The sequence below is a fragment of the Triticum dicoccoides genome, chromosome 2B, assembly GCF_002162155.2.
Source record: "Triticum dicoccoides isolate Atlit2015 ecotype Zavitan chromosome 2B, WEW_v2.0, whole genome shotgun sequence".
Classification (NCBI taxonomy): Eukaryota; Viridiplantae; Streptophyta; class Magnoliopsida; order Poales; family Poaceae; genus Triticum; species Triticum dicoccoides.
The window spans coordinates 524971685-524982044 of NC_041383.1; the positions used below are offsets into that span (position 1 = coordinate 524971685).

General features: G+C 47.8%; 1 protein-coding gene across 11 annotated transcripts; it reads left to right on the forward strand.

Annotated features, from left to right (window-relative positions):
* The first annotated feature begins 1359 nt into the window (after nt 1-1359).
* Nucleotides 1360-5169, forward strand: LOC119364621 (HMG1/2-like protein). Of its 11 annotated transcripts, XR_005175002.1 has the most exons (10): nt 1360-1515; nt 1605-1682; nt 1766-1906; nt 1995-2052; nt 2143-2187; nt 2271-2342; nt 2579-2650; nt 4073-4159; nt 4779-4827; nt 4919-5169. XR_005175002.1 is itself a non-coding variant. In XM_037630104.1 (8 exons), the coding sequence occupies exons 1-7, from the start codon at nt 1454-1456 to the stop codon at nt 2630-2632; spliced, it is 510 nt and encodes a 169-aa protein (XP_037486001.1). In that variant the 5' UTR covers nt 1360-1453; the 3' UTR covers nt 2633-2664; nt 4779-5169. The 11 variants fall into 11 exon arrangements, 4 of the variants coding, with proteins under 4 accessions (XP_037486001.1, XP_037486003.1, XP_037486000.1 ...); XR_005174999.1 differs by having other exon boundaries at nt 2579-2664; nt 4779-5169; XR_005175001.1 differs by lacking the exon at nt 4779-4827 and having other exon boundaries at nt 2579-2664.
* Nucleotides 5170-10360: the final 5191 nt, after the last annotated feature.

Here is a 10360-nt window from a genome sequence, read left to right on the forward strand (position 1 = left end):
CGTTAAATCGGTGTACCGAGCTCTAGTGACTCGCAACGAGCGTCAAGCCCAAGAGGAAGGGCAGGGTACCGGAACTCCAATCGATGAGAAATAGGTATGGGACAAGTTGTGGAAACTGAAGGTGCTGCCCAAGGCCAGGGTCTTTTCTTGGCGGGTTTTGAGAGGCATCTTACCTGATGAATGTACTCTGCTACATCGACACCTGCGAGAACAAGGAACTTGCAAGCTCTGCTTGGCTCATGATGAGGACTTGGAACATGCTCTACTTAGGTGCAGCCGTGCAAAACAGTTTTGGGAAGAGGCCGAGCAGTTGTTCGACTTCGACATGCCCACACTCCAACCCCTCACCTGGGCAAAGGATGTCATCTGCAGCGACACATTCACCACCAGGGATCGATCGATACTAGTCTCGGTGATGTGGTCTATATGGCACTCAAGGAACAAGCTGACTCATGGCGAGGACAGGCTTGATCCAGCGAGCTCGGTCCGCCGCACGAGGGAGACACTAGCGCTCCTGGACATGCCACGGCAGCAGGCGCTAATGCTGCCGGTACACGGTTGGCGCCCTCCAGACCCAGGGTTCGTCAAGATCAACACGGATGCAGCCATAAATCTAGATGGCGGCAAGGGTGGTGCAGGAGGCGTCGCTCGTTCCTCGACCGCCTTCCAAGGAGCGTGGAGCAAGCCCTATCTTAGGGTAACAGATTCCCTCATAGCTGAAGCTTTGGCAGTGCGGGATGGTGTGATCTTCGCTAAATTGAGGGGCTTCTCAAACGTCATCATGGAGACGGACTCTCTGGAGGTTGTAAACCTCTGGGCAACTCGTCACGACTCCCGTTCGGTCGTGGCTCCTATTTTGTTAGATATTGGAGAGCTTACCACTAGTTTTTCATCTTTTGATATTTGTCATGTTTGTAAGATCAGCTAATGGGCCTGCTCACATCTGTGCCAAGCATGCTTGCACAATTGAGAGGACCGATAGTTGGCTCGATAAAACTCCCGGATTCCTGGTCAGTGCCCTGTTGGCGGACTGCCCAGCGAATACCTTTAATTAATAAAGCTCTCTATTAGCCTGCAAAAAAAAAACACGATGTCCAATCAGGCGGCCTCACCCGCAGCAGCCGGCGCGTACAATCCGATGTCCCAAATTTACAGCTCAGTAGCCCGCGCGTACATCCCTGTCTAAAGTTTTATCAAGATTGTAATAAGGCCTTTGAAGGTTAAAACGGGCCGCAATTTGTTTAATTTTTTCCTGACAGAGAGGGCCATAAGGCCTTGGCTGTATTTGGCCCAGTATTTGCCTGACCGGACAAAGAGGCGCTTGGCCCGATCTCTTTTACGGCCTAGCTGCAGCTCGCCTCTGGGTCTCCCTCGTTTCCTTTCCCCGGAACCCCTTAACTTGGGCGCTCGATTCCTGGCTTCCCCTGGCGCCGATCTCATCTGTTGTTCAGACATGACTGCTTGCAAGCAGACCGCATCCACGGGCGCCGCCGCCACGTACGAGGCCGACAGCAAGTAAGAATCAAATCTGAATCTTGTTTCTGTGATGCACGAGACATCCCTAGTTTTGGTGCGTCGATCCATAACCTTGGGTTCCTACGCAGGTCGGCAGCAAAGAGCGATGGAGCGGAGGAGCGGAAGCCCTCGACCAAGTGCAAGAAGGGGAAGAAGGCCAAGGGCAAGTAAGAATCCAATCGAATTGTGTGATGCAATAGAGGTTAATTTTGGTGCGTCAAACCCATGTCCTTTTCGATGTTCCACGCAGGTTGGGGGTGAAGAGCGATGGAGCGGAGAAGCCGAAGACCCATGACCTTTCCGATGTTACACGCGGGTTGGCGGTGATGAGCATTGCAACGGAGAAGTCGTTGGATGAAGAGCTCGCCCAGCTCGCCCTGTTCACCTACCAGTGAGATTTGATCCTCCACACGTTTACAGATTGTTGTTCTGTTTCTTGCTTTTTCTGGACGGTGCTGATTTGACCATTATTTTGTAAGGAACGACTTCTGGATGGACAACTTCAAAGGCGTCTATGACAAGCCGTCCGTAGATGCTGTCAGTTCGATCCTTCAATGCCTCGTTACAGATTTCTTTCCATTGTTTTGTGGATGAATCGATAATTTGTTTCTCGTGGAAAACTTTCAGATTAAAAGGAAAGCTGCTGAAAACTGGAAATCCTTTAGCGATTCGGTAAGCGAGCTTCTAATCTTCTGTAACTTTTGCCTTGCTGATTTATTGTTGATGATACATACATGGATGGATCTGTGTTGCAGGACAAAGCCCCTTATGTGGCCATTGCACGTGTTTACAAAATACTCATTGCTGAGGCAAATGAGTTCAAGAAGGTTGAGACAAAGGCCTAGCGGTTTTACCTATCTTTAGATGACTTTACCCTGCTAAGCTAAGCATCCTCTGCAGATATAATAATGCTCTTTCATCACATATATTATTTCCAACAACAATAGATAATCTCATCTACTTTACCTTTCGTTGAAAGGATAATTAAACTGTTTGTGTTTACATATTTAATTTTCTTTCTTGTTGATCCAGCTTATTTTTTATAGATTTCTTTCTCTTATAGACACTGAAGTTGACGCTCGCGATGACGGACAAGATGATGAATCTGAAAATGTGAACAGCCAAGATCTCTAAGGTGTGTTTGAATAGGTGATTTGCATTTTTCTTTTTGCTGTCTGTGTATCTTTTTGATTGGTTACTCAATTAGCAGGTAAAATGCATGTTCTCTTGTTTTGTTTTCTATAAGGTGTCTGTTGTATGGATTTGATTAATTTCTGAACTAGCTAGTTATTAGATTTATAGATATGGCTATGAGTTAGATACCATATGCTCCTGCTTTCTACTCTCCGAGCCTCTCATGTGCGTGTTAATACAAAGTCAGGCCCACATTACTTGATTATCTTGAAAGTTCAGTATTACCTGTGGAGGCACCAATGGTATCATATGTTCGAAAAACAGGAGAACATGATTGTCAGCAATAGAAGTAGAATGAGTGCTGGCACAATAACTTAGTTCTATTCTTGTTCACTAAATGTTCCTATTGTTGGTTTTATCTAGTAACAGGCTGAAATAATTCAGCTTTTGATTGGAAAAACCTTTTTTTATAATTTCCACAAATGAGTTACTCCTTCCGTTCCTAAATATAAGGCTTTTTAGAGATTCTAATATGGACTGCATATGGAGCAAAATGAGTGAATCTACACTCTAAAATATGTCCATGTACATCCGTATGTAGTCCACATTGAAATCTCTAAAAAAGCTTATATTTAGGAACGGAGGGAGTAGATACCATAGCTCCTGATTTTAGTCTGTGAGCCTAATTCTCACTTGACTTGAATATTAACCTGAAGCCTGGGATTATATGTAGCCAAAAACATGTGAACATGATTGTCAACAGAAGAAGTTGATCTTGTACCAGCATAAATAAGCTGATATTGTTCGTTCAGTGTCTATATTGTTTTTGTTCAGTAATGCTGAAACGATTCAGCTTTGGGTAAATTCTTTTTATAATGTTCACAATTTTCAAGTTAACTTGTGCTGTTCTCATGCAAAAATCGATATAACTTCGTCAGCTTTTCCACGCATGTGCAGTAGAAGTTTGTTTTTATTATTTCCACATTGGTTTATGTTGGTGCAATACCATTGAGCAGTGTCTAGCTTATTTGAGCATCATGCCATGGTTATACTTAGGTGGCATGCTATTGGAATCGACTTTGTTTTGGCCTTGTAGTTGGCAAGGAAGAAGGAATTAAACTTAGTGGTGATTAACTTTTTTGTGTTTCTGTTCTGTAGAAGAAAACAGTGCTCTTTTGCTATAGCGTGCATCTTGTATCGAAAATATCATCCTTTGAACATCACCACACATGACTGATATAGCAGTTTCATTTGCTTTTGGCATGTATTTGTTGCTAACTGCCATGTGCATATGAGGAAGTCAAACTCTTTAAAAATGTAACTGAATCTTTACGAGTTAGAAACTTTTATATGTTCCAGCAGAATTATTTACGTGTGAGTAGGAACATAATGCCAGGCTCAACGCAAATTTGTTTGCTTGCAGAAATGTCTTGGTAGATGGCATAATTACTGCAGCCAACTCCACAAAACCTGATTCTGTCTGGGCCGCACTTGGAGGGTTGAGATGCAGGTGCAGTTCAAGCTTCCCATATGGACAATACTAATTTAAAATACGTTTGTGCTCCTGGCTTTAGATGTTGAAGTTTTTTGCATATTGTTATGTTTGGTTAGTAAATTTGAATGGCCGTTAAGTTATTTCACTCCTAGAAGCCCTGAGATGACATTGTGAGAATGCAAGGGGCTGACCACTACCAAGAGGGGGCATGTTGTATTATGTACTACTAACCGCGTGAGATGTACTCCCTCCGTTCCTAAATATAAGTCTTTTTAGATATTTCACTATGGACTACATACGGAGCAAAATGAATGAACTACACTCTAAAATATGTCTATAACCATCTGTATGTAGTTTGTAGTGGAATGTCTTAAAAGACTTACATTTAGGAACGGAGGGAGTACATTGCAGTATTTAACTATCGAAAATAGTAGTAATTCAGAACTCGCTGAAGCTCCCCAACATTTCTGCTTTTTTGAGAGAGGAACAAGCTCTGTTTGCTTCGTTTTTTCATGTTTTTTTAGGAGATTTTTTGAGGTGCGTAAAAACCAATTGACCATGAGTGGCCGTCATGGGCTATAGCGTTACGCCTGCCCAGATCTTTTAATCCAGCATATCTGCATGATCTGTGCAGCGATGGCTTCCTCCTCCAGTGAAGGTCTGCGGGGGGCTGTTGAGCCCTGGTATATCATGCTAGCGGTCTACTGTTACTTGAAACATATGCGGTGAGAGAAGCACTTGCACTAGCTCCTGATCTTAATCTGCAATTGTCAGGCGCTCATCAAGGAAATCCATCAAGGGAGAGGCGGAAACAATGGGGAGATAATCCGAGAAATTTCCATCACGGCGAAAGAGTTTCACTCTTGGTACTTTCATTCATGAAAATAGGAATTTTAATTTTGAGGCTCTTTATATAGCCAAGTATGCTTGTAATCTAGCATTAGGTCGTCATTTGTTGTGAGGTGCTCCCCCTGACCAAGTTCTTGTACCCTTACACATTGATCAATAAAGGTTACGAGAATTCTCAAAAAAAAGGAGGTGTTGGTTTTTTTTCTCCGTATAATTTGTTTACATCGTCATCTGGAACCGTTACAGGTGTTTGGTTAATCTTCGCCGTAATCAGCTGCCCCGTAAACAAATGCCACCGCTATTCACGGACGATTCAGCCCACCTCCCACCGGTATTAGATTGCGTTACCGAACAGAGAGCCTCCACCTCTCCCAAGATCTCCTTCCAGAGCTCACCTCCCATCATCCTCCGCCTCCACCCACGATCCATGTCCTGACGAGGACGACGTCCCTCTGCCCAAGACTCCTCACGATCCACTCATGGACGGCCGCCATAGGATTTGCCCGTCGAGTCTGCTTTTGCGGTGCGGCAGGGGCGGCCATGGAGGCTTGGTCCTGGCACGGCACGACAGAGATGAGCGCCAATCCAAGCCCGCAGCCGGTGCCGTAGGCTGCCACCCGCGGCGGCGAGGAGAGATGCTGATGAGAAGCTGAAGGATAGCGTGCGGGGAAATCCTGGAGATGGCCCGACGCGATCCCTTGAGGGACACGAGCACGAGGGAGGCGTCCTTGGGACGTCGAGCGACGGCGCCTAGGGCCTGCCTAGCCTTCTCACGATGAGCAGAGCCCATGAAGGCAATGAGTGACACGGCGACTTTGTAATTGTTCGACGTTTTCTTTCTTTTTAGAAAAGGAGGATATACCCGGCTCTGGGTGATTTATGCAACCATTTTATTAATTATTCATAAGGACCTTACAAAGTAATACATAAGCATGAAGCCTACATTTTGACAACACTTTTCGCTACTCTTACCCCTTGATGAAGGGGTGCCGAACGTCCGAGTCGAATACCAAACAGACATCGTAGCAAAGTCTAACATTTAAAGCTGGGTACCCCATCCAAGCTACAATGCAATGACGGGGTCACACACTGGTCCGGCGCACTCTCAGTGAGCACCACATGCGCACGATGCAAGAGCCGTCACCACCGTCTTCCATCGATCCATCTTCAGAGCAGACACTGACGCATCGGCCTTGCCAGGCCTCTCCGCCATCGATGCCACCACGACGCCAGACAACGCCATCCTCCCGCGTGAGTCCATCGTCACACATCGGACGCCGAGTCTCCACTACGACACGCCGTCGAGATCCGCCGCCATCAATGTGTAAGATCAAGCACCACGCCACCAAAGATGTCGTCCATTGCCCCCTCGAGCCCGTGTACACCTCCAAGAATGACGCCCCAAGGGGGAATCGACACAAGAGCGTCGATGTCATCCGATCTACTGATCTAGGGTTTTTTCCGGAGGTAGCAGATAGTGGTTTGGAACTTCTCAATGGCGATGCCTTCAAGAAGGGAACGACACCGTAGAGCACCGCCATCGCCGGCTTTGGCAGCTAGCTGGGAGCAGGTTTTCACCCAGATCAGTTCAAAGAATCTCCATCAAGCGTCTTGTGCACGGATCGCCACCTTCTCTGACGGGGACTAGACGAAAAGGGTCCACCCGCCGCCGCCTGATCGGCCACGGCACTAGCACGGTGCCTAAGCAGCCAGCATGGTCAGGCCCACCACGCTAGCCCGTCACCGCAGACCCGAGTTGCTGGCCCGCCCAAGCCCATCTGGGTCGGGCGAGATCCGCGAACCCGGCCACCACCACAAGAGCGTCTCTGGAGCGAGGTGGCTGCGCCTCCTCTGTCGCCGTTGCCACTCATACCATCGGGATCCCGCGCTCGTTGCGGCCAAATCACCGTCATGATGTGTGTCGCCGCCAGAGGGGTTCGTCGCCGTCGCGCAAGGGAGAATGCCCCGCCGCCGTCGTCATAGCACACAGCACACGCTTCGCTCGACGTGATCTCCAGCGACGGCAGGAGGAAGGGATCGAGGAGAGAAGGCTGGGGGTCGGCGGCGCGATCACCCCTGTGTCGCCTAGGGTTGGCGATGCGGGGTCGTAGGTGGGTCCCCCAACATGTTCAATTTTCTTTGATTATGTTTACTTTTTTTTTTGCGGGATTCTTTGATTTTGTTTACAATAGGCCTTCATGGTTAGCTTTATAAATTTAAACCAGGCTTACATGATGTGCTAACAAAAAAGATAAATAAAAGAGGGAGGGGAGTCCAAGCACACAAACGGTGGATCATCCCGTCCTTTTTGTGCTAGTGCATGAGCCACAGAATTTGATTCTCTATTACAATTCTCAATAGTTACCTTCCCGAAGTCCTCCAACAAGCTTCTGCATTCACCAAGGATCGATGCACCGACCATGGAATGTCCAGTATTGTGTTTGATAGCTTCAACCTCCATTAGATTGTCCATCTGTATGAAAATAGAATTGCACCCAATAAATTGAGCTAGTTTCAGTCCTTCAAGCAGGCAGCCGATTTAGCAGCGGCAATATCTGCAACATGTTCGAGTTTTGATATAGATGCTGCCACAAACATGTCTCCGTTGTCCCTTATAATCGTACCACGAGAGCTTGAGTGCTCATCTTCAGAATAAGATGCGCCTACATTCTAGACTAAATATCCCGATAAAGGCTTCCTCTAACAGTTCAGCCTAGGTGGGGTCACCGATTTTGAAGACGCTCTGACAAAATTGAGTGCTAGGGCTTGAATCGCCATGGCCGTGCGAACTATCAATCGTCGTTGCCACTAGATATACCAGCATGAAACTGCCACCATCTCCCATATCTCATAGTGTTAATTATGTTTGGAAAGTACATCACGTAATCAGATCCATGTAAACACATTACGTTACCCTTTTGTCGTCTGAGCCCTTCGTGCCTACATTATCCTCTGCCTCCTCTCATCCCCTTCCATCTGTACTCGCTATCTGCCTGGACATATCAAGCCTCCGTCAATAGTGATGACACCGATGGTGGAAGCGCTGGTTCACTCCTACCAGTTTGTTGGCTGGCAACGCGAGGAAGCCGGTCGGAAGATGGTGGTGGAATGCGCAGGGTAGGGCATGTCGTTCATAGAAGCTGACACAAACATGGCCGTCGACAAGCTCGACAACATGAGGTGCTCATTTGGCAGCTAGAAAACAAGGGGTTTACTCTTCTAGTTCATTATATCATGTGATCAACTTCAGAGGGGTACAACCATTATTTTTGCCAGCTATGTGGAAACTAGTTATGCCCCCAAAGATCCATGTGTTTTCTCTGGCTGTTTTCTGAAAACAAATTGATGACCAGGGATAACCAAAGGAAAAAAACATTATCAAGCCCTTAGATTGTGTGTTCTGTACTGAAAATGAGACAAATTACCATTTGTTCTTTGATTGTACAGTAGCTAGAAATGTGTGGTCCTTTGTTAGCCATCACTTCCAGATCGACGTAGGCACAAACTTTGAGTCTGTTGCTCGGTTCTGGGTCTCTAATAAGAAAAACTTTGCTCTGAATACTATTAGCTATGCTGTCCTAGGGTGTTTGTGGAAATATAGGAAGTCTATGGTTTTTAACAACACCATTTGGACCTCTATTACCCAGGTGTGGAGTCTGATCCTCAGAATGCTCAAATTCTGGGTGATGCTGACTCCGAATACTGGCAAGCCTAGGATGGAGGCATTCTTGAGTGCTCTGACGAAACTTCTCCAACACCCCCTGATGATCTTGAGTGCTGAAGCTGAAGGCCACAAGATATGAAGTTGATGCTTGCTGGAGTAACCTCAGAATCTCGGAATAAAAAGGATGCTTCCACTCTCCTTCCAAGAAGCGAGAGTAACTCCCGGATAATTAAGTTGCAATAATCCCATGCTAATGATGCCATGCCATCATTTTTACTGTTGCTAAATCCCACGTTGTTTCAAACCAATTCAAATTCAAATTTAAAATAAAGCCAGAATTTAAAGTTTTCAAATGTCAAATCTAAAATGCTCATTATGTGACAAATAATTCATAGGTGATACGGGTGAAGAAAACAACTTTTTATAAAATAACTAAATGCACTAAAATAAATAAAATAGGGGCTAAACAATATTTAAAACACTTTTCTAAATTATAAAATTTCCAAAGCTTTTCAAATGCCCCCAAAACTTTTTGTGGAAGTACTAAATACTGCCTAGTATTTATTCTGGCCAATAATACTTTTTGCAAAAGTGATTTGGTGCTCCAATTAAAAGTTAAAAACAGTGATAAAATAATAAAACGGAAAATATAAAAGAAAAGAGAAAATCCCTACTGTTGGGCTCGGCCGCAAGTGCACAGTGCAGCCCACCCCAACACCCCCCTGTTTCTCCTTCCTACTTCTCACAGGGGCGTGCTGGCCGCGCTCCCGACGTCCGTGGCCGCGGATGGTCACGTGTCAGCCATCCGCCGCATCCTCGGTGTCTGCTAGGTCGGCGTCGACCCCTCTGCGAAACCCTAGCTCCCCAATTCCCCCTCGTCTCGATCTCTCCCCCGGTCCCCCCTCGCTCGAGGCCGAACTACACGTCACCATGGATCCGTCGATCCCGCGGCCACCGTGCTCCCCGGCGCTTGGGAGGATGTCCATGAGCTTCACCGTCGTCGTCTCCTTCACCTACGTGCATCAAATGAGCAGGGATGCCAAGTACGCTAGTCACCGCATCGTCTTCCTCACCTTTGGCCCTCGCACTGCATCACCGTCGTCCCGCATTCCGGTGCCTCCCCGACCCTCTCCCGACCTAGCCCCTGGTTCTATGGTGAGGCACTCGTCCGTTCTCCCCTTTCCCCCAACGATTCCGCATCGTCCAGCGCCATCATAGCCACGGCCGGGCTTCCTGGAGCTCGCCCCCGCTGTCGCCCTCGCCCTGTCCGCGCCCCCCTGTTGCGGCTCAACCCCACTCGCCTCACGCGGCCCCTGCCCCTGCACGCCCCGGCGCAGCTCGTCGCACCCTCGCGCGGCCCGTGCCGCTGCTTCCCACGCCCGCGCACGAGTAGCCCGCGGCCATTACCCCTGCCCGCACGCGCCCCATCGTGTCCGACCACGCCATCTCTACCCGCGCCTGCTCCGCGCTGTCCTGCAGCTCTGCTGCTTTGCTGCCTGCCAGTTGCGGCCCCAGCCGACGCCGGTAGCTCACTCCCGCTCGGCCCTCATCGTTCTGTCATCGCCGGCGAGCACGCACGCGCCCGTGCGAGCGCCTAAACCGGCCCCTGGGTCACCGCCAAGTGGGCCCAGGGTGTGGGTTGCTTAGTTTAGTGTTAATCACCATTTAGTTAAGGACATCTCCAACAGGTTGTATGTTAGTCT

What these genes read in the sequence shown, in the direction of transcription:
- LOC119364621 (XM_037630104.1), top strand. Translation starts at nt 1,454, where the DNA reads ATGACTGCTTGCAAGCAGACCGCATCCACGGGCGCCGCCGCCACGTAC. An exon ending in ACGTACGAGGCCGACAGCAA is followed by an intron (nt 1,516 to 1,604) that starts GTAAGAATCAAA and finishes GTTCCTACGCAG; the next exon opens with GTCGGCAGCAAAGAGCGATG. An exon ending in GGAAATCCTTTAGCGATTCG is followed by an intron (nt 2,188 to 2,270) that starts GTAAGCGAGCTT and finishes TCTGTGTTGCAG; the next exon opens with GACAAAGCCCCTTATGTGGC.